General features: G+C 43.7%; 1 protein-coding gene and 1 long non-coding RNA gene across 9 annotated transcripts in view; one reads left to right on the top strand and one right to left on the bottom strand.

The window, feature by feature from the left end:
• LOC149975193 (uncharacterized) overlaps positions 1-15,116 on the bottom strand; it is a 356,113-nt gene extending 340,997 nt beyond the window's left edge. Inside the window, exons 1-2 of the long non-coding RNA XR_016488927.1 lie at positions 15,038-15,116; positions 14,625-14,686 (exon numbers count right to left, since the gene is read on the bottom strand). This is a non-coding gene — a long non-coding RNA (uncharacterized LOC149975193). The remainder of the gene's footprint in view (positions 1-14,624; positions 14,687-15,037) is intronic.
• The window catches only part of LOC110497688 (neuronal PAS domain-containing protein 3), a 371,078-nt gene that overhangs the window by 153,237 nt on the left and 193,427 nt on the right, over positions 1-24,414 (top strand). For all 8 annotated transcript variants that reach the window (XM_090211028.1, XM_036954672.2, XM_036954671.2 and 5 more), the window contains one exon: positions 2,342-2,424. In XM_090211028.1, coding sequence (XP_090067154.1) covers positions 2,342-2,424 — 83 coding nt within the window. The remainder of the gene's footprint in view (positions 1-2,341; positions 2,425-24,414) is intronic.

Here is a 24,414-nt window from a genome sequence, read left to right as displayed (position 1 = left end):
CCCTTAAAAATTTAAGTACATTAGCACAGGTGTCAAAGTGATGTTTTTACAGTCTCGCCGCTATCATTTTACGAGTCTCCTTAACAATATTGAAATGGGGGGGGGGGTAATATCAAAATCACCCTCGTCAAGCTGCATTTATAAATCGGGAAAAATCTGATGGGTTAGTGTTAGCCCCTAACATAATAGAACCACAGTCTCCAGCTGGTTTATATCTTTATTAATCAGTCTACTGTGTGGATTGGGACACATTTAGATTCGATTTCCTCCACAATATTTGGTCTCCTGGACTGAGTGTCTAACAAAGTGTGTGTGTGTGTGTGCGCGCGTGCGTGCATGTGTGTGTGCGTGTGCGTGTGTGAGACAGGGACAGTCAGACACAGTAGTCTGTAGGTGACGGGCCATCTGCACCCAAGGCGCTGCTCTGAATTGCTAATGTGTGTGTTATTAAGAACTGTGAAGGAGCTGTTGGCAGGAAGAGGTGCTTCAAGGTGGCCACAATCCTTCACCACTGGTGCCAGTTTAACATTTCAACTTCTTTATTATAAAATATTAACCACGTAAAGTTTCCCGTTTTCAAAAGATCCCCAAGGTCAAGGAATTTTCCGCATATAAAGCAATCTGTCACTTACTTCCATGCCGGGGCTCTTTTAGCAGGGAAAGAGCCCTGTCTGACTGTGTGATGATGAGGGCCATTGTAGGAGAGAAATAATGATTCCCTCCACTGTGTCGGCCAGGATATAAAAGATGATAATTGAAGTTGGTCAAGTGTGCTTTGATCTGTGATATTTCTGCTCTGTTCTACATGAGCTGCCTGTTGGAGCTAACGTATGGCCCGGGTGTGTGTCTGAGTGCTGGGTAGTGGTTCTGTGCTGGGTCACTGTGTGTGTGTGTGTGTGTGTGTGTGTGTGTGTGTGTGTGTGTGTGTGTGTGTGTGTGTGTGTGTGTGTGTGTGTGTGTGTGTGTGTGTGTGTGTGTGTGTGTGTGTGTGTGTGTGTGTGTGTGTGTGTGTGTGTGTGTGTGTGTGTGTGTGTGTGTGTGTGTGTGTGAGGCCACACAGGCCAGCATAGTGCATCTGAGGACTGGGTTCTAGCTCCCTCTGCTGTCTCTATGTGTCAGGGCTCTCTACTGGAACTGTTTGTTTGGGGTTGCCCTGACTCCGCCTCATGCCTTGTTTGTATCCTCCCCAACCAATGGCGGAGTACTGTGTGTGTGTGTGTGTGTGTGTGTGTTTGTGTGTGTGTCCTGGACTGGTCCTGCAGGTGTTGTCTATCCAGTGCATGTTGTTTGGCATGGGCACCGCTCCTCAGGGAGGGGAAAGGGCTAACTGCTTACAGCATTACTGGAGGGGGATGTGTGTTTACCATGCTTGGCCTGGAACAGGGAATACAGTGAAGGACAGAGGCCCCTCATTGTGCAGTCTGTGCCCCCCCCCCCGTCCACCCGGGGCCTGGCCTCTGACTCTAACCCGTTCCCCTGGCTTCTTCCCAGAGGAGGCCCTGTTTGCTCCTGCTCTTTGAGAGTCTTTAAAGGCCATTCAATGCTTTTATTACATCATTAATTGCACTTAATTCAGCAACATTACCCCAATTCCTGGCTAAACTCTGAAAATTAAGTACAGAGCACTTTGTTATAAAATTCACCATAATGAGCTCTGGTGGGAGTTTGAAAGTTACCTCAGGCCATTTTTACCAGTAACGGGTAGCATGGTGCCTCTCCCTACTTTTAAGTTGGGAGTATAGAGAAAATACCCCAAGGGCACAGTCTCTGGTTAGTCTGCTATGCAGCAGAATCAATCGCATGATATAATCCCTCATTTAGAAACAAGCCTTTGTACCAGCCAGCAAATCATTGAATATGCAAGCTAGCTGCACTCGATAATGGCATTGTACTGTACGAGTTCCACCCTTTGATGAGCATCGCTACAGCACTTATTACTGTAAAGTTATCATCGTGGGCGCTTGATGTCAATGATGTCAGCTGTTTATCATTACAGCTGTTGGTTCTCACCGCCGTAGCTAACCTATTGTTCGTAAGGTATTGGTGTGTGCCTTTGTGTTGTGTGCGTGTTAACATGCAACTGCATTTATGTAATGTGTCTGTCTGTCTGTCTAGCTACATGTTTATGTATTGCCTAGTAATGTATGTGCATACAAACCCAGTCAGCCTTATACCCGCCCAGTGTGTGTGTGTGTGTGTGTGTGTGTGTGTGTGTGTGTGTGTGTGTGTGTGTGTGTGTGCGTGCGTGCGTGTGCGTGTGTGTGTGTGTGTGTGTGTTTCACCCAGTGTGTGTGTTGTCTCACCATGGCTCTGTCTGTTGTGTTGTGTTGTGTGTGTACAGCTATAGGAGTACAGCGAAGGAGGACTCCCAGTGCAGTAGCCTCAGAGATCTTCGAGCCACACCTCGGGAGCCACATATTGCAGGTAGGATGATATGAGATCGCACCATACCACAGAACACCTGTCCTGTCCTGTCCCACAGGCACCACCACCCTGTTTGACAAGCCTGGTATTAAGGTTATTGTACAGTTACAAGGGTTGCAAAATTCTGGTAATTTTCCCCAAATTCCCAGAGTTTCTAGAAATTGTGGTTGGAGGATTCCCAGATATCCTTCTTATTCACTCCTGATTCCCAAAATATTCCAACTGCTATTTCTGGAAAACCATAATTTTGTTACCATAATTTTGTTAACCATAATTTTGTTAACCATAATTTTGTTACCATAATTTTGTTACCATAATTTTGTTAACCATAATTTTGTTACCATAATTTTGTTACCATAATTTTGTTACCATAATTTTGCAACCCTAGATATGTACTGTATCTGTTTGTCTGTCTGTCTAGCAACTCCCCACACTATTCACATGGTTTATTACTGACATCTAGTGATACATTTATCCACCAAAGCAATTGACATTAAGGAAAGGATTTAGTCTAAAACGACTTACGATAGCTAGTATGTGATTCCTGCAAAGACCTTGGCATTGCTGGCATCATGCTCTTACCAACTGAGCCCCACAGTAGAGGTTGACAGGGGAGTGTTAATTCATTCCTTTCCCGTCTTGTCCAGAATTCCCCCCCCCCACGTACTGTCTCGATCCTGCAACAGTTCTATAACCCTGACAACTTTCCTGTCCTGTCCCGATAAAATTCAATCCCGCGCAGAAATCAGAAATCACTTCATCCGTTAGCTGCCTGCACCCTGCGCTCTGCTGCTTGTGAGTTTCCATAGTAACGGCCCCGTTTTGGGTTGCATGCTCATTTTTCACTAGACAAGAGAGAGAACTGTTAGCTAGCTACTTTTTGTTGCCTGCCCAGGTCTTATATCTATTTTTATAAATAGTGATTGAAGACCGAAGAACGCATGTTATTGTTGGGAGAAGGTGAATATCACTCCTGTTCCTGCAGGACTCCCACGGGACCATGCAAGACCCGTGGGAATCCTGTTACTGTGTCAACCTCTACCACACAGGACCAAAGCTGAGGCATTGTTCAAGCCTTCTAGCATTACTGCATTAATGCTCTGCCTTGATTCTTGAACATACAACCAATGTTCCCTCTATTTTCTGGGGGCACTGAGCAAATTTCAGATCTGCTGAGCACAAACTTGAGGGCTGTGAAAAGTCTGTGCAACTTCCGGCGCACGTTTCTGTAAACACTGAGGCTGTACCCGCTTTAAAGTGGCAATATGTCACTTTTGGCTCGACCCGACCAAATTCACATAGAAATGTGAGTTATAGATCTATCATTCTACCTAAAGAATAAGTCTAAGAAGCGGTAGATCTGTTCTATGTACGCTATTTCTATGCTTTCCGTTCTTAAGTTTTGTTTTTGCATCTTTTACTTTGGGTTTTGTACACCAGCTTCAAACTGCTGAAAATACTATATTTTTGGTTACGGAAAATATATTTCATGGCGGTTTAGCTGGTACAATGATTATCTACACTGTACTGGCCTATTATTTGTCACATAAACTGAAGCGAAACTGCAACCAGGAAATGGCGGAGCGATTTCTGCATAGTGTAACTTTAAGTTACAGTTTTAGCAGTGGCCAAGTAGGCTCCTGTGGCTATTTGATCATATTGTAGGCCTATGGTGCATGGGTCAATGTACGGGCCTGAGTGGTGCCTGTCAATGCAATAGACTCCTACTCCAATGCACTCTGCCTACAAGAAAATCTCTTGCACAGTTAGTTTTGCATACTAAGTCTTGCATTGTTTATTTTTAGTATGTCACATTGAAAATGGCTAATATTGCGTTGATTCAAGCACAATTCCCACAGTAGAGCAAAACGTTGACAGTGTTAACTAAAGGGGAAAACTCTAGAAAGATAAGTGAAGTACATTCTTGTGCTTCTCTGCAGGAGGCCTTTTGCCTCTTGGTAGGCCGTCATTGTAAATATGAATTTGTTCTTAACTTACTTGCCTAGTTACGTAAAGGTTAAATAAAATAAATACAATGATTCTGAGCAGCAGGTCGAGGGGAGCTGCGAACCCACACACGTGTGCAGCTGAGAGGGAACAATGCATACAACCTTTTGAGGCATACATAAATGTTTCATCTATAAAGATTATACATTTGAAAGTCCTTCCTTTAATACTTATATTATACTCAAGTTATTATAGATTCATATTCTAGTTTATTATGTCATTTATACCTTATTTTTGGTTATGTAGAAATATATTTGTATTATAGTACGGTTAAATGATTTTATACCATGGCATTGTTGAATACTTGTTTCTTATTGGCTTGAAGGGCATTCTAGAGCGTACGTTATTTCCCTGTAACACACGGTATATTTGCGCGGTAGAATTCAATGGCTATAGTTGATTCTTACATGTTCTATGTTTGAGCTGCTTTTGAAAGCAAAAGTCCAATTGAAAACATTATTGGGGTTGTTGAATTCAATTTTCATAGGACTGAAGGTTTGGTTAGCTGAACTAGCAGGTAGGTTTGTTTGCTAGCTACTTCAGTGGATGTTGAACACATTTCTAGCGGGAAATGTGTTCTATTGTAGCCCTGGTATAAAAGAGACAATTAACTCGGTGCTCTATGTGCTCTCTGGAAAAGAATGCAGCTCCGCGGAGGGTCATTTCCACTCCGCCAGCGCGTCGTGGAACACACCTTCCACGACGTTCATTCTTTTCCATGGAACGCATAGACATAGCCCCTCGTTGATTATCCCTTACATATTGAATTATGAAACTATGATAATGGTTAACCCCGTTAGTCCTGAGGGTATTTTGCTTGTGTCTTGTCTTTTTAATATTTTATATAGTGCTGCTTATCTCTATACATAAGCCCAAAGGGTTTGCTGTAAATCAGTAAAGCAAAAACATAATTTGATACTACAGCTGATATGAAAGTGTAAGCTGGTAACCATGCTGACATATAATCTTTTTGTTTTGGGAGTTGTTGATCATCAAGCTATCTTTGTTTCCTGTAGTCTACATTTTTGTAATCTACATTTTAACCTGGATTGCCACAATATCCTCTCTAGGTTTCTTCCTAGGTTCTGGCCTTTCTAGGGAGTTTTTCCTAGCCGCCGTGCCTCTACACCTGCATTGTTTGCCTTTTGGGGTTTTAGGCCGGTGTTTCTGTAACAGCACTTTGTGACATCGGCTGATGGGAAAAGAGCTTTGTAAATAAATGTAATTGATTGATTGATGTTATTCGATGCACTTTCACTTGGAACGGCACACAGAGAATGCGGTAGCTCATTCTATCGTGCCAGTTTATTGATCGAAGATATCAACAACGACGAAAATCCTCCAGGTCGCGTAAATGTCTTCCAATGGGGTTGCTTCCTCCCAGCCTTGTCCCACAGTGAACATTGTGTTGTCATGCATGATGTGAACACGAATAAAAAGAGGTTGTAGCAGAAACGCTGCCCCCTTTAGTCCCATGAGACACAGTGGCAGCCATATGCCCTGTGCCTGTTCCCTTTTAAACATGTGCCGAATTGAAAGTGACATCTCCCTCAATTTACCTCAGATCCCCAGGTTTAGTGGGTTGGAAAGGGGAAGGAGGGAAGAGAAGGGAGGATGTTTCCCTTATGGTTATCAACGGCAGAGAGCAACCTCGATTTCATAGTCAATTTCAATAACAGAAACTGCAACTAATGGGTATAATGTTGTTTGTATACTGTATACGGAGGATATTGATATTTGTGATCTGGCTATGCCTTTTTTAATTGGCTTAAATAAAGTTGCATTGAATTGAAACTCGCCCACTGACAACATTTCTAAAAATGTCCTTCTACCGGGGGATGTTAACAATCTCGTGACGCAGCATCGTGACGGCAGCCCCCTCTCACTATAAGTGAACACTTTCCCTGCGACAGGTTAAGTGTCTGACAAGAAAGCGGAAATGTATAATTAACATCAATAGCAGGCTAGAAGTCTGTCGAGGCGTGGCCTTTTCAAGGAAGGACTTGTTCCTGGCAAATTGTCCCCATTAATCTTCAGCTTAATTGATTGTGAAAAGTTTTAGGATGACATTTAAAAAAAGCATGCACGGCCGGTGATTGATTTGGGGAAAATGAACTAATAATGAATGCAAGGCAGTCATTACTTGTTGAGCACAGCGGCTAATTTTAGACAGATTAGAGTGGGTTTGATAGTGCTTAATAAAGAGGACGGCTTGATGAGCTCCTCTGTGTCTCTACACTACTCTCTCTGCTCTACTCTACCTGCCTGTCTGGCCTCTCAGGGCTTAACCAGTGCTCATTACTCTGAGTGACTCTGTCTCTGCCTAATGCCAACAGCTAAGGGGACTTATCCAAAGCCAAACTCAATAAGATGCACTAGCAGACCCTTTTACCATTTCTCCCCTGTATCTTCACCTAACTCACCAAACATTCCTTGACAATTTTTGGAAAACTCCAAACCAAACCTAAATTCAAATGGTCCCCTCTTTGTTGAAACCATTCAAACGCGTCTAGAATGTGTAACACATTTGTTGTTACAGCCCTGTTTCAGAATGTATTTACAAAGACAGGACGTCACGTAGCTTAGCGGTCAAGAGCATTGGGCCAGTAAACAAAAAGTCACTGGTCCGAATCCCATGAGTCGAGAAATCTGTGGATGTTCCCTTGAGCAAGGCACTTAACCCTAATTGCTCCTGTATGTTGCTCTGGATAAGAGCATCTGCTAAATGACAAAAATGTCAATGTACACATTCTACATAGTAGTAGAAAATGATATGATAACAGTCATTACAATGAAAAATATATTCCTCTTTGACCCCTTTGTCTGGTTGATTTTCTAAAGAGAAGTGTACCTGGGCCCTATACGTATGTGACAGGCTGGCAGGCCTGAGAGCAGTAGAAACAGTGAGAGCCCTAGAAGCACTGGGTTAGGTTGCTGTTTAATCTGACAGAGTGAGTGTAAATGTCTCCCGGGAACTGTGCCTGTCTCCTGTCCGGACCTAGTCATGTGACACGGGATTAATCATGCCCTGTGTGTGAGAGAATGGGACAGGGTGATGGCTCTGTGTTTGTGTGTGAACGGGACAGCGTTAGTAGCCATCTCTACGGCTCTCCCTCTCATTGTGTCATGGTCCCCAGCTACCCGGCTACCATAGCTGCTTTGTTTTCCAGGCTCCTTTGACTCTGAGTGGCCCGGTTGATCTGGGAACACGGGGCTGCATTCAAACGAGCCTTCTATGGTCTTTTTGTTTTCAGGCCCAAAAAACATTGAATTGGTTGACAAACAAGTTTTGTCAATCCAAATAATCAATGAACTGATTTCATATGCGGAGATCAGCAGAGGTTGGCAGCTGCCCCCATCTTCGTGCCGGAAGGAAGCCCTTTGCTTTTTTCCACCGTCCCTACTCCCCTCTACCCCCATCTCAGACGTTACAGAGAAGACAGGTTTTGGGGTGCCTTCGCTGTTGTGGCGTTTTAAAAGTCGTTTTTCTCTTTGCTAACATATTGGAACTATTCACAAAGGTGTCGAGCTACAGTAACGCCATAGTCATGTAGCCAAAACAGACCCACTGGTACTAATCAGGGAGGGCAGAGATTGAGCTTGTTTATGGAAGGTGTGTGTGTAGCTATAGAAGGCTGAGTTAAGGTGTGTGTGTGTCCAGGTCAATGTTAAGGTGTGTGTGTAGTTGTAGCAGGAAGATGGAATGCTGTGTGTTTGGGGGTGACAGTGAGCGAGACTCACTCTGTGTCTGTCTCTGTGGGGCCCTGGCCAATCACTGTCCAAAATAGTCTCTCTATCTCTGTGGCATTGTGGTCCCGGTAATGGCTCCTCCTCAGCAGAATTCCTCCCAGTGTCTCTCCCTCCCTGGCTGGAGAGAGGCCAGCAGCAGCCATAGAGGAGAGGGGAGAATAGAGGAGTGGAGAGGAGCAAGGAGGAAAGGAGAGAAGAGAAGCAATGAGGGGAGAGGAGAGGAGAGGCTGAAGGAGAGGAGAGGGGGGAAGTGACAGCGCTCAGGGACAGTGTGTTGACCGTTTTGTCGTCTCCCACTGTGTGTTGTCATCTCTCCAGTCAGTGGGCTGGATTGGATGCGACAGCAGCAATAGGTCATTAACAGCAATGGGACATGTCCTCTGGCAGATAGACTGGGGGGGATGAAACACACAGACTAAATAGTAACATTGATATCACTGGCCCATAATAGTTTTGCATGAGATAAATTATACGTTGGTTAATTTTTAAAAGCATTATAAAAGGACTCGCCTGCCTCTGAAGGGCAAAATGTCTGGTGTGGGTGGAAGAGAGTAAGGGGTGGATGGTGGGTGGATGCCTCTCTCTTTTCATTTTCTCTCTCTCTCTCTCTCTCTCTCTCTCTCTCTCTCTCTCTCTCTCTTTCTCTCTCACAGTCTGTCTGTCTGTCCGTCCGTCCGTCCGTCCGTCCGTCCGTCCGTCCGTCCGTCCGTCCGTCCGTCTGTCTGCTCTCTCTCACCATGTATAACCAAAAACGTGTTAAACAAATCAAAATACATTTTATATTTTGAGATACTTCAAAGTAGCCACCCTTTGCCTTGATGACAGTTTTGCATACTCTTGGCATTCTCTCAACCAGCGTCATGAGGTAGTCACCTGGAATGCATTTCAATTAACAGGTGTGCCTTGTTATAAGTTAATGTGTTATTTCATAGTGTTGATGTCTTCACTGTTATTCTACAATGTAGAAAATAGTCAAATAAAGAAAAGCCTTTGAATGAGTAGGTGTGTCCAAACCTTTGACTGGTACTCAATTTCTCCCTTTCTCTCTCTCTCTTCAATCGTTATTGCATAATTGAAAATGGAGGGTGCCTTGACCTTCACCGCCCCCCGGACCCCAAACTCCCCCTCCCACAAGGATCTCTGTTCAGTCCGAGACTCCTCTTGCCTTCGGAATGAGTCATCACACTACACCCTTATCCCTGCTGAGATGAAACAGATCTGTCTCACTTGTTGTCTGTTGTTTCTTGTGACAGAATGTGAAGAATATACTTTTTTAAAGTAATCATTGCTTGAGGGTAGTAGCACTCTCACTCATACATGCATAAACATAATGCAGAGAAGTTGAATATCCTCAATATGCAAAATTGCTCTTTGTTGGGAGTTATCAAAAGAAGCTGCGTTTGATGTCTCTTTAAATGATAGAGAATCAACAGCATGTGTTGTTTGTAGATGAATGAGAGGCAGAGTGTAGTGAGGGCCAGACAGAAGGACTCCTAATTACAGAAAGGCTGTTGTAAAGAGTAGAAAGACTCCCAGCTTCTATCAGCACCTGTGGAGGGCAAGGGGGACAGGACACCCAACACGCCTTAATATGCCACACATCTTAAGGTCCAACACACAAATCTGTCAAATCTTTCATCTTGACTTCTTTCCTGGCGTTGTTTTTTCTCTCCCTCTTGTTTGGTTAGCTTTGTGGCGTTTGTTGTTTTCAGCGAGTCAGACTTGTGTGATAATGGGGCTCTGTTTCAAAAAGCCCTTCGTTTTCAAACCCCTTCCATCTCCACACCGGCGGAAGGAGAGAAAGACGCCTGCTTTAGAAACGACAGCTGTTTACATTTGCATAACATCAAGGAGGAGCCGGGCTGTGTGTTTGAGGCCCGTCTGTGTGCAGCTGTCACAAGTTGTAATCGCAGGTTGATTTGTGATTCGGGGAAAAAAAATCGCCATTATGGCTCTATGCCTCTGTTGTTGTTGAGCAGCCGCTCAGAACAGTTTCGGTTTGTAGGCCTACTTAGAGGGAAAGAAAAAGACAAAGTGGATGGAGGCATTTTCCTCCTCCTCCTCCTCCTCCTCCTCCCTGTGCCAGAGACAGATCCAGACTCCTCTCCTCTCCTCTCCTCTCCTCTCCTCTCCTCTCCTCTCCTCTCCTCTCCTCTCCTCTCCTCTTTTCCCCTCTCCTCTTTTCCCCTCTCCTCTTTTCCCTTCTCCTCTCCTCTCCTCTCCTCTTCTTCCCTCTCCTCTCCTCCTCTCCCCTCTCCTCTCCACAGATCATGCAGAACTCCTCTGTCTATCACTGCTCTCTCTATTGACCGCGGTTCGTATGGCCATTGTTCCTCTTGTTGGGAAGCGATAAAGCCAGAGGTTAATTGGGAAAGTCCTGAAGCTGGCCTTTGTGCTCCGGTCTGGCCCCCAAACAAAACAGTCTAGGAATGTGAGCCATTACATCGAGCCCAGGCAGCTCCACTGTGTCTCTGTCACACCCACATGCCATTTATACTGCTTATCTATGGAGCTAGAGAATGGAGGTGGCAGTCCTAGAAGCACCATTCATTCTATCCCCAGCCCTACGAATGTTAACTACGACTGCAGTACGGAGTCTCTACTTGCTACTTCTCACGTTGTCATATAAAGCCACTGTTGTTGTCTTTTCATATCCCACCCGGGTCTGAGCATATGCATTAATTCCAGTTAACACTCAATAATTGCAGGTGGCCATGGCACAGAGGTGTAACAACGTCTCAGTCGTGATTAGTTTGCAGTAATGGTAGATTATTGAGACATTTTTGTCAAATTCAATTTGAAATTGCCCTGTCAACCAACCATACACAAACTGCGCATGGATTTTCATCTGTCATGGTTTTTTTATCAGTCGTCTCCATGTAACACATTCTGTGGGTAGAAAAGCAGGTCTGATGTTTTGCTCTCTCTCTGCAGTGTAAAGGGTCACCACGCCATGCTTTTATCTCAGCTCGTTGAAAGCCGCTGTCTCCCATACTTGATAGTTATTCTTTTGTTTACTAATGTGCTGTTGAAAGCAAACATGTCAGAGCCCTTCTTGCTGTGGTTCACTACATTGCATAACATAATGGGAGGGGAATTTACATACCCACACGCGCGCGTGCGCACACACACACACACACACACACACACACACACACACACACACACACACACACACACACACACACACACACACACACACACACACACACACAGTGAGCCCAGTCCAGCTCGCCACCGGCTTCTTCTCAACCAACTGATGATGAGCGGTTCATTTCGATGCAGGATCTGGATGGGCCTCTGACAGACAGACACAAAAACATACAGACAGACAGACAGATGTCAAATGCAACGATTATGATAATATTTCAGTGTGTTCCATGTGAAATGAATCGCTGACAGTCCAATGTGTCAGAGGTTGTCCACTGAGGTGTACAGTAGGCGGCGCCGTTGTGAGATGTTGGGTACAGATGTGCTCTGAGGTCCACGGGGTTCAGGTTAGGAATGGAAGGCAGACCAACACCGGTGTTATTGATGTGCAGCAGATGGATGGTGGATCCAGAGTGCAGGTGTCGTAGGTATGCAGGTGTGATGGGATACAGGTATGATAGGTATGCAGGTGTGATGGGATACAGGTATGATAGGTATGCAGGTGTGATGGGATACAGGTATGATAGGTATGCAGGTGTGATGGGATACAGGTATGATAGGTATGCAGGTGTGAGCTGGGTGCAGGTGTCGTAGGAAGGCAGGTGTGATGGGATACAGGTATGATAGGTATGCAGGTGTGAGCTGGGTGCAGGTGTCGTAGGAAGGCAGGTGTGATGGGATACAGGTATGATAGGTATGCAGGTGTGAGCTGGGTGCAGGTGTCGTAGGAAGGCAGGTGTGAAAGGTGTGAGCTGCGTACAGCCTTCTGCAAGTGTCTTCTAAGAGGCAGCTCCTTACAGGTGGCTAGTAACTCTTTGTCAAGTCAGTTAAACAGAGATGAAGTACAAAAAGTACTTTATGAGGCTTTATTATGAGGGAAATGTAACAGAAGCAGTAAACTAAAGACAGGTCATTGTTTACATATTCAGGCACACACACACACACACACACACACACACACACACACACACACACACACACACACACACACACACACACACATATAGTATGGATTGTACATAACGGTAGCTGGCACAGTACTGAGGTGTGATTTCATCTCTATTTCACCATGGCTCCTGTGGCAGCATGACCTGACGTCAGGCTAGAATCTTGAGGAGTAAAAGATCAATGTCGAACGTCGAGCCAGGCATTCTGATTACCAGCCCTCCTCTATACTTCCTGTGCAGCCCCCATGCCCAGACCCACCCTTCATTAGCAATGGGAATTCGGACAGAGAGGGAAAAAAACAGGGCCCTTATTATTTATGCAGTCAATAGCAAGGGCTTGTCTGCATTCATAATTGTTTGATTTTATAGGCCAGTCTTTAAACAAACATTGTCTATGGTAATGTGATGCCCTGACGGATGGCGAAAGGTTTTGTCTGTGAATATCATTTGGATAATTAAAAATGACAGATGAAATCGCCCGCTGTCTTGACCCTCACTTTGTTCCCCGAGTGATGGCGAGGAGATGCTGATTGCTGTCAATCAGGGGCCTTGGGAGGATTGGGGAAACTCTGGCAGCCCTGAACCCTGACCCGCACTGTTGATCTGAAATAGATAACAACCTTGAAATACCTGCAGAATTTAAACAGCTTTGCTCTGTGTCGAGAGCCGGGGCGCCTTCCCAAAAGAGCCCCCTTAACAAACCCCCTCCCTCCTTCTCTCTCTTTCTCCTCCCTAGCTATATTTCTCTCTCTCTCTCTCTCCCTCTCTCTCTTTCTCTCTTTCTCTCTTTCACTTACTCTCCATACTCCATCCCCAGGTCTGAGCAGCTGTGCAGATTACATACCTCCTGATATGACCCAGACCCAACAATAAGGGAAGGGAAGGGAGCACAAATTAAAACATCAATCTAATGGCCTTCAGATTTACTTCAGATCTCAGATCAGGCTGCAGTTCTCGGCTAGAATAACTTTCCCCTCAATTTCTTCTCAATTGAATTGCATTTGAACTTGTTAAACTTCTAACCTAGTAGTGTCGTCCCCCAGAAGGTGCTCTCTCTGTCACACTCTCTATACAGATGCCGTATCTTAATTTGATCATCCTGTTGTTGCAGGAATTTTATGTTTCTAAAGTGTGTAATTTCCTCTTAAAAATGTCAGACTTGTTATGCCCAAATGAAAAATGGATCAACCCCTAAAAATGTTTTAATTAATGATCTTCTCCATTATAATTCACATTTCCAGTTGCTGCAGGATTATTTTCCTGCTGTGAGACACTAGCTCAAACAAAGATATGGTATCTGTACACTGAATTTACAAAACATTAAGAACACCTTCCTAATATTGAGGGAAATGTGTCTTCCGCATTTAACCCAACCCCTCTGAGTCAGACTACCATAATCAACATCCATGGCGCCCAGGGAACAGTGGGTTTACTGCCTTGCTAATAAGAATGACAGATTTTTGCCAGCTCGGGGTTTCAATCTGGCAACCTTTCGGTTACTGGCCCAACGCTCTAACCACTGGCCTACCTGCCGCCCACACCTGGTAAGTCTAAGTCCTAGAAAGAGCAGGTGTTCTTAAAGTGGAACTGACAGCATTTTAGCAACATGAAATCTTATTCAAATCTGTTCATATACACAAAAAAATTATCTGACTGCATCGCAGTGCTACAGTGCCTTGCGAAAGTATTCGGCCCCCTTGAACTTTGCAACCTTTTGCCACATTTCAGGCTTCAAACATAAAGATATAAAACTGTATTTTTTTTGTGAAGAATCAACAACAAGTGGGACACAATCATGAAGTGGAACAACATTTATTGGATATTTCAAACTTTTTTAACAAATCAAAAACTGAAAAATTGGGCGTGCAAAATTATTCAGCCCCTTTACTTTCAGTGCAGCAAACTCTCTCCAGAAGTTCAGTGAGGATCTCTGAATGATCCAATGTTGACCTAAATGACTAATGATGATAAATACAATCCACCTGTGTGTAATCAAGTCTCCGTATAAATGCACCTGCACTGTGATAGTCTCAGAGGTCCGTTAACCTTTCTGATCTCCCCATCCCGGATCCGGGATCGTGAATACAGACTCAAGCTCATTACCATAACGCAACGTTAACTATTCGCAAATGAAATGAAATAAATATGCTAGCTCTCAAGCTTAGCCTTTTGTTAACAACACTGTCATCTCAGATTTTCAAAATATGCTTCTCAACCATTGCAAAACAAGCATTTGTGTAACAGTATTGATGGCTAACGTAGCATTTAGCGTAGCATTTAGCATTAGCATTCAGCTGGCAACATTTACACAAAAAAACAGAAAAGCATTCAAATAAAATCATTTACCTTTGAAGAACTTCAGATGTTTTCAATGAGGAGACTCTCAGATAGCAAATGTTCAGTTTTTCCTGAAAGATTATTTGTTTAAGACAAATCGCTCTGTTTTCTGCGTCACGTTTAGCTATGAAAAAACCCCTGTATCCAGGATTGTGTAAATCTATCAGCAAGCTCATTAGCATAACACAACGTTAACTATTCATGAAAATCGCAAATGAAATGAAATAAATATGCCATCTCTCAAGCCTTTTGTAAACAACACTGTCATCTCAGATTTTCAAAATATGCTTCTCAACCATAGGAAAACAATCATTTGTGTAAAAGTAGCTAGCTAGCGTAGCATTTAGCGTTAGCATTAGCGTTAGCATCCAGCACGCAACATTTCAACAAAAACATAAAAGCCTTCAAATAAAATCATTTACCTTTGAAGAACTTCAGATGTTTTCAATGAGGAGACTCTCAGTTAGATAGCAGATGCTCAGTTTTTCCAAAAATATTCTTTGTGTATTAGAAATAGCTCTGTTTTGTACATCACATTTGGCTACCAAAAAAAAACGAAAATTCAGTCCTCAAAACGCGAACTTTTTTCCAAATTAACTCCATAATATCGACTGAAAACATGGCAAACGTTGTTTAGAATCAATCCTCAAGGTGTTTTTCACATATCTCTTCGATGATATATCGTTCGTGGAAGCATGGTTTCCCCTCTCAATCAAATACTTGCACATGGCTTTACGCACCAGTTTCGACGCAGGACACCAGGCGGACACTTGGAAAATGTAGTCTCTTATGGTCAATCTTCCAATGATATGCCTACAAATACGTCACAATGCTGCCGACATCTTGGGGAAACGGCAGAAGGTCTAAGCTTATTCCTGTCGCATTCACAGCCATATAAGGAGACATTAGAAAACAGAGCTTCAGAAATTCTGCTCATTTCCTGTTTAACGTATCATCTTGGTTTCGCCTGTAGAATGAGTTCTGGGGCACTTACAGACAAAATCTTTGCAGATTCTGAAACTTCAGAGTGTTTTCTAATATATGAATATGCATAGGTGAGCATCTTTTCGTGACAAAATATCGAGCTTAAAACGGGAACGTTTTTTATCCAAAAATGAAATAGCGCCCCTAGAGATGCAACTGGTTAAAAGCGCAGAGAGCATCATGAAGAACAAGGAACACACCAGGCAGGTCCGAGATACTGTCGTGAAGAAGTTTAAAGCCGGATTTGGATACAAAAGGATTTCCCAAGCTTTAAACATCCCAAGGAGCACTGTGCAAGCCATAATATTGAAATGGAAGGAGTATCAGACCACTGCAAATCTACCAAGACCTGGCCGTCCCTCTAAACTTTCAGCTCATACAAGGAGAAGACTGATCAGAGATGCAGCCAAGAGGCCCATGATCACTCTGGATGAACTGCAGAGATCTACAGCTGAGGTGGGAGACTCTGTCCATAGGACAACAATCAGTCGTATATTGCACAAATCTGGCCTTTATGGAAGAGTGGCAAGAAGAAAGCCATTTCTTAAAGATATCCATAAAAAGTGTCGTTTAAAGTTTGCCACAAGCCACCTGGGAGACACACCAAACATGTGGAAGAAGGTGCTCTGGTCAGATGAAACCAAAATTGAACTTTTTGGCAACAATGCAAAACGTTATGTTTGGTGTAAAAGCAACACAGCTCATCACCCTGAACACACCATCCCCACTGTCAAACATGGTGGTGGCAGCATCATGGTTTGGGCCTGCTTTTCTTCAGCAGGGACAGGGAAGATGGTTAAAATTGATGGGAAGATGGATGGAGCCAAATACAGGACCATTCTGGAAGAAACCCTGATGGAGTCTGCAAAAGGACTGGGACGGAGATTTGTCTTCCAACATGACAATGATCCAAAAGATAAAGCAAAATCTACAATGGAATGGTTCAAAAATAAACAAATCCAGGTGTTAGAATGGCCAAGTCAAAGTCCAGACCTGAATCCAATCGAGAATCTGTGGAAAGAACTGAAAACTGCTGTTCACAAATGCTCTCCATCCAACCTCACTGAGCTCGAGCTGTTTTGCAAGGAGGAATGGGAAAAAAGTTCAGTCTCTCGATGTGCAAAACTGATAGAGACATACCCCAAGCGACTTACAGCTGTAATCGCAGCAAAAGGTGGCGCTACAAAGTATTAACTTAAGGGGGCTGAATAATTTTGCACGCCCAATTTTTCAGTTTTTGATTTGTTAAAAAAGTTTGAAATATCCACTTCATGATTGTGTCCCACTTGTTGTTGATTCTTCACAAAAAAATACAGTTTTATATCTTTATGTTTGAAGCCTGAAATGTGGCAAAAGGTCGCAAAGTTCAAGGGGGCCGCATACTTTCGCAAGGCACTGTAGCTGTGCCACCAGAGACTCTGGGTTCGAGCCCAGGCTCTGTCGCAGCCGGCCGCGACTGGGAGGTCCATGGGGCGACGCACAATTGGCCTAGCGTCATCCGGGTTAGGGAGGGTTTGGCCGGTATGGATATTCTTGTCTCATCGCACACTAGCGACTCCTGTGGCGGGCCGGGCACAGTGCACACTAACCAGGTCGCCAGGTGCACGGTGTTTCCTCCGACACATTGGTGCGGCTGGCTTCCGGGTTGGATGCGCACTGTGTTAAGAAGCAGTGCGGCTTGGTTGGGTTGTGTTTCGGAGGACGCATGGCTTTCGACCTTCGACTCTCCCAAGGCCGTACGGGAGTTGTAGCGATGAGACAAGACAGTAACTACTAACAATTGGATGCCACGAAATTGGGGAGTAAAGGGGGTAAAAAAAAATGTTTTATTTATTTTTGATTATCTGACAAGAGAACCCTTATATTTAGTCATTTTCAAGTTTTCATAAATTCTTTGAATGTTTGGGAATTACGTACACTAAGGTATTTGTGAAAATGTTATAACAATATAGAGTGGGAAAGTGGCAATTAAAAAAAAAAAATTTTTGTTAAGAAACTACAGTTTTGGCAAGTCGGTTAGGACATCTACTTTGTGCATGACGCAATACATTTGTCCAACAATTGCTTACTGACAGATTATTTCATTTATAATTCATTGTATCACAATTCCAGTGGGTCAGAAGTTTACATACACTAAGTTGACTGTACCTTTAAAATTCCAGAAAATGATATCATGGCTTTAGAAGCTTCTAATAGGCTAATTGACATCATATGAGTCAATTGGAGTTGTAAATGTGGATTTATTTCAAGGCATACCTTCAACCTCAGTGCCTCTTTGCTTGACATCATGGAAAAATCAAATGAAATCAGCCAAAACCTCAGAAAAGAAATTGTAGACCATCACAAGTCTGGTTCATCCTTGGGAGCAATTTCCAAACGCCTGAAGGTACCACGTTCATCTGTACAAACAATAGTACGCAAGTATAAACACCATGGAACCACGCAGCCGTCATACCGCTCAGGAAGGAGACTCGTTCTGTCTCCTGGAGATGAATGTGCTTTGGTGCGAAAAGTGCAAATCAATCCCAGAACAACAGCAAAGGACCTTGTGAAGATGCTGGAGGAAACAGGTACAAAAGTATCTATATCCACAGTAAAACGAGTCCTATATCAACATAACCTGAAAGGCCGCTCAGAAAGGAAGAAGCCACTGTTCCAAAACTGCCATAAAAAAGCCAGACTACAGTTTGCAACTGCACATGGGGACAAAAATTGTACTTTTTGGATAAATGTCCTCTGGTCTGATGAAACAAAAATAGAACTGTTTGGTCGTAATGACCATCGTCATGTTTGGAGGAAAAAGAGGGAGGCCGAAGAACACCATCCCAACCGTGAAGCACGGGGGTGGCAGCATCATGTTGTGGGGGTGCTTTGCTGCAGGAGGGAATGGTGCACTTCACAAAATAGATGGCATCATGAGGTAGGAAAATTATGTGGATATATTGAAGCAACATCTCAAGACATCAGTCAGGAAGTTAAAGCTTGGTCGCAAATGGGTCTTCCAAATGGACAATGACGCCAAGCATACTTCCAAAGTTGTGGGAAAATGACTTAAGGACAACAAAGTCAAGGTATTGGAGTGGCCATCACAAATCCCTGACCACAATCCTATAGAAAATTTGTGGGCAGAACTGAAAAAGCGTGTGTGAGCAAGGATGCCTGCAAACCTGACTCAGTTACACCAGCTCTGTCAGGAGGAATGGGCCATAATTTACCCAATTTATTGTGGGAAGCTTGTGGAAGTCTACCCGAAACGTTTGACCCAAGTTAAACAATTTAAAGGCAATGCTACCAAATACTAATTGAGTGTATGTAAACTTCTGACCCACTGGGAATGTGATGAAATAATTAAAAGCTGAAATAAATAATTCTCTCTACTATTCTCTCTACATTCTTAAAATAAAGTGGTGATCCTAACTGACCTAAGACAGGGAATTTTTACTAGGATTAAATGTCAGGAATTGTGAAAAACTTAGTTTAATTGTATTTGGCTAAGGTGTATGTAAACTTCCGACTTAAACTGTAAATTATAATTGGAATTTACTCTGGAATTTACTTTAGATCTTATGTCTTGTAGTTATTGTACATTTTGTATTGACAGTACTGTCGCATCTTGCAATTAACGTTTGACCATGTTTTCGTGTAGTATTTGTAAACTGTCGTGTTGACAGTGAGTAGATCATGTCTTCTCCTCCTCAGCATTAGTATTCTCCCACAGATCAGTGGCATAACACCACACACAACACTATTTGATCATTTGAATGAGTTACTTTGAGATTTACAACAACAGCAACAGTCAGGCGGGCGGCTCGGAGCAGAAAAATGGATCCATGGTGCGTTCCCAATCCCTGACAATGTCTGATCTCCCAAAACACTGGAGCATTATAAACCCAATGACAAACGAATGAACACCACAATGAGAAGTCTGTGGGATTATATGTCTATCTGCTTCTAAAAGAGAGGAGAGGGGGGGGGAGTATTCAAAAGAGTTGATCTGAGACGACGGGACACACACACACGGGAGGCTGGGAGGGAGGATGTCTTCTCAACAGAGCGTCTGACTTTCTAATAACGAGAGGGGAAATGTAAACCTCCATCTCCAAATACTGAGCCCAAATCCTTCCAGTAGGAAATTAATCCTCTCATTGCTCTGTTCCGTCGTTGTGTTGCCACTAAGGAATTGGATCCCATTGAATAATTTCATTATAACTTGTGAGCATGTGGATTAATGGGAGGTTTTACTGTAAAGGAGACGGGAGGCTTTTCTTCTCTCACCCCCCTCCACCCTCCTCTCTTTCTCAGTACCTGCTGCTGCTGGGAGGGACAAATCCACAGCCTAAAATGACACCCACGTTAATTACAGTCCATGCTTTCTCCATCAGAAAACTTATGTTTGTATTGATTTTCGGAGGTAAGCTTTATTTGTGTTGTTAACAGGCAAATAACTGGGTCTATATTATCCATATCATATGAATGCATTACAGAGGACGCATTATGCTCCATAGACTGTACATTTAAATACAAAATGCACCCCAAAAAAATGCATGTATTCGTTTCCGTTTAAATATATTGAATTAAAATATGAATCGCGGTAGGTAATAGATGCAGGCACACCAGCAGCAGCAACAGTACACCCTAGTAGGAGGTTCAGAGGTTCTCTCATCGGAGACGTTGTTATTGATTATGAAACACTGTCAATCTGAGCTTAATGGCATTAGGTCTGACTCTGAGGAGGCTTGTTAGAACTATACCCACCATGGACATGAAGGAAACATGAACTCTGGGGCTGGGACAATACAGCTTGGGTCATTAAGGAAGAGAAAATGGAATTGATTTGGTTTTTAGAAGTGCCCTGACTTCATTCAGGCATAGTGTGAGTTGTGAGTTTCAAGCATTGTGTTTTAGTATAACTATTTGTTACAAACAGTGATTTATTAACCACATATTAACCACCTATTGCTGTGGAATGAATTGAATTCCTAATATCTCTGTTTGGGACTGTATGGAAAAGGTGTGCCTATTGTTTGCCTTTGCCAGTGCCACAGAGAGTTCTTGTTGCGATTAATCCTTTCCCTTCCAAAAACATTACCCTAACCCTCAGTGAGTCACTTCTCATAATTATACACATTCGGAGTGAACTTGTCGTTAATGAAATGGGAACGCCTCCATAGTTTTGCGCCTTTGCACTTTGACTGGAGCAGTGCAGAGAGGTGTGGGCCAGGAGCCAGTGCACTTAGCTGAGAAGGAAAGGCAGGGGAGGGAGCAGCTGGCGATGGGGGCCCCTAGGGGCCCTGGGGTGGGAGAGGGGAGAGGAGGTACTGCTCTCCTGTCTACAAGGTGATTAGAGCACAGAAAAACTAACTTCCAGCTCTCTGATCTCATAGTCCTCACTGTTACTGTTCTTTGACATGGCTTTTGCAGGCAGCATTGTTAGTTGTTTCCCTTTGTTTCTTCCTCATCCTATCTTGCCCCCTGATTAAAGACTGGAACTTTGACGACTACGAAGTGTTTTTAAAGCTCCCGCTTTGGGCTGGATGTGTCACTGTGTAGTTCATACATGCATCATCTATGAGAAGAATTACTGTCTTACCTCAATTAGCCACCAAATCCCTAGTTTGAAGGCGACTGTTTTTCTGGAGGCTGTGCTGTGCCATTTTCCCCAAATGTTCCCCCACATGGGCTAGCAATTCGAGTTCCAGCCAATGAGTTTCAGCCCTTTGCCATTTGCGTGATAGCTAGCACACGCAGCAGAGGCAACAGAGAGAGCAATGATGTGGTGCCTGTATCTGTACATATGTGACGTAGTAGAATACAATTTTCGGGGACCACTTTTGGATCGTGAGCGCTACTTTCAGAACTACTGGCTAAAGAGTATACAAAAGTACTGAAGAATCTAAATCTGGTTATATTTACCCGTGTAGAAAAAGGGGTTTGTGAAGAAGTTAAGGAGAGCAAGTGTCTCAGTTTTGTTTGGTGGGAGAGTTTGTTCTTATGATCTTCCCTTCTCCCATGTTATTCCTCTGTTTAGTTCTGCATCCGATCTGAACATTCTAGCATACTGTTTTATAGCACTTTGAATTTGTCATCTAGGAATCGTAAACAGCTCCCGGCTCCATCTTGATTTGGCTGGAATGAGAGCCCCCTACTGCTTATGGAACTAATGCTGGGTTTTAATTGCATGAAACATGGCCTGCGCCAGAGGATTGTCTGTATGAACAGCTTTTATAGACCTTTCATGAGGAACCACATTCAGCTGTAGCCGACATGTCAAACACAGCCAGTACTCTGCTTACAATACCCACAACACAGACCTCCTTGGGTTTTATTGACGCTCGTCGTTAATGACATTTGACGTTTTCCCTCAAAAAAACCCTCCTCGTCAACGTAGGGTCTGGCGTAACACGGAGTGGAGCTGAGCGTCAGAGCATCAGAGAAGTAGGCTATGGTTCAGACTACAGGTCTCGTCTGGCGTTAGCTAGCCTTCTTCCCTCCAGACAAGGGAGTTTTGGCTAAAGCTCGCCTTAACGCTCACTCAGTCTACGGCCAATCTGGTGAGCTTTTAGTTGTGACTGACTTTACTGTTTCCCCCTCGGCCTGAGATCATGAGCCAATCACTGGTGCACAACTGTCTTTACATTCTTTGTGAAACTTCGGTACCACTTCAGACTCCAGTGACTCACTATTGAGTCACTACTGGCTATTTCTGTGTTGGAAATTCCCTGCTAGAGACAGTGGTTCAATACAGTGTTCACCATTTTACTAGCTAGACTTTAGCTGTTAGAAGCTGAGGGAAATGAGTGGTTTCACATTCCAACCACAAACTATTGCAAAATATTTTGAAGATAAAGATGCATGCTATAGGATATTTACTATGTGGTTGTTCTGGGTCAACTAAGCAAGCTATTTACTTTATCATGTGGTTTCTATGAGAGAGTTAAATAGACTGTTATTGCTAACCGAGCTAAAAGTATGCTATTGTTAAGAGGAAACTAAAGAGAGTTCTCCTTACCAGATTTTTGCCTTAGCAACATAATCTTAAACTGCTCCCTCCTCCACCTCAGGTTGAGTGGGAAACGTTGTGTACTCACACAAACCTGTGTTTTGAGTGAAAGGAAAGTTTAAAGAAATACCTTATACACTGCAGTCATACGGATCACGTCGGTGGGGACGTGTTTTTTTTGCGAAGATGTTAACCGTTTCAATCACCTCAGAACCACAAGCGTGTGGTCTATAAAAACAGAGGAATGGTAGTATCACCAGCAGAGCAGCAGGAAGTGTAATAGGAACAGGACCTCCCCTCTGCTCTGTTACAGTAGCTGTAAAGCCTACTGACCTTGATAAATCTCCCTATGGAACTGGGAACATATTTAAAAGAGGTGTCATATCATGTCCTGACTTTCTGGGGTGGTTCTCTAATCAACCACCGTTTCCCTCGGCCACCACCATCACCACCAGTCTCTCTCTCTCGCTCTCTCTCCCTCTCTCTCTCTCTCTCTCTCTCTCACTCTCTCTCTCTCTCTCTCTCTCTCTCTCTCTCTCTCTCTCTCTCTCTCTCTCTCTCTCTCTCTCTCTCGCTCAGCCTGTAGTGGCTGGGGTCTACAGCATGCAAAGCCTCCTTCTTTCCTCCCCTTGCTCAGCCCCTTCTGACAGCCACTAATAATAACGCATGAAGACAGTCAGACAAAATGAAGACAAATGCGACACGCTGCCCCGGAATCATAATCCTCTCCCAGGCTTCAGTGAAAGAGATGTCCTAACTGTACCAAGATGTTCTTTATAGCAGTTCCCCCTGACCCACCCGCCCTCACGTCAGCCTGCGCGCTCCCCAAAGCCTTCCCCCCTTCCTCTCCCACCTCACCTCCCCACTGCTGCTTTAAAGCCCTCAGCCCTCCACATCCTCCTTATTTTCCTGGGGAAATCCATTAAGGCGACATATGGAGGCTGTTGGTTAGCCAGAGTGGAGGAGCGGCGAGGGGAGAGAGGAGCCAGCCTGCCAGGGCTAGGAGCAGGACAATAGTGGGGTTTGGTCTGTACCGTACAGATGGGTATTGTAAAAGATTCATGAGGGGAATAAAAGATCTGAGGTAACATTTGGTTGGAGACGCCAAAGATGCAGGTGAGGCGGATGACAGCAGACAGACACAGCACAGACACACGGCCTGCTGTCTATCTACACGCGGATAGTTCAGATGAGATGAGCCCTGCTGTCTCATGTGGAGGAGCTAACACCTATCACATACAGGTGTAGGCATGGAAGTGTGGAAGTATTCATTAGCATGCTGTGACTTCAACTAAATACTCATTCTTCAACAGCATTTGAGAAGATATACAACAAGTATTCACAACCCTTGACTTTTTCCACATGTTGTTGTGTTACAGCCTGAAAATGTAAATGTCTTGAGTCAATAAATCATTGTATTATAGCAAGCCTAAATAATTCAGGAGTAAAACGTTGCTTAACAAGTTGCATGGACTCATTCCATGTTTAATAATAGTGGTTAACATGATTTCTGAATGACTACCACATCTCTGTACCCCACACATACAATTATCTGTAAGGTCCCTCAGTCAAGCAGTGCATTTCAAACACAGATTGGTAGATGGGTAAAACAATGTTTAAAGCAGACATTGAATATCCCTTTGAGCATGGTGTTATTAATTACACTTTGGATGGTGTATCAATACACCCAGTCACTACAAAGATACAGGGGTCCTTCTTAACTCAGTTGACAGTGAGGAAGGAAACTGCTCAGGGACTTCACCATGAGGCCAATGGTGACTTTAAACCAGTTAGAGAGTTAAATGGCTGTGATAG

This window comes from Oncorhynchus mykiss, chromosome 19 (assembly GCF_057628025.1).
Source record: "Oncorhynchus mykiss isolate SJ-2025 chromosome 19, ASM5762802v1, whole genome shotgun sequence".
In the NCBI taxonomy this organism is placed as follows: Eukaryota; Metazoa; Chordata; class Actinopteri; order Salmoniformes; family Salmonidae; genus Oncorhynchus; species Oncorhynchus mykiss.
This window is presented reverse-complemented; position numbering and strand designations above follow the sequence as displayed.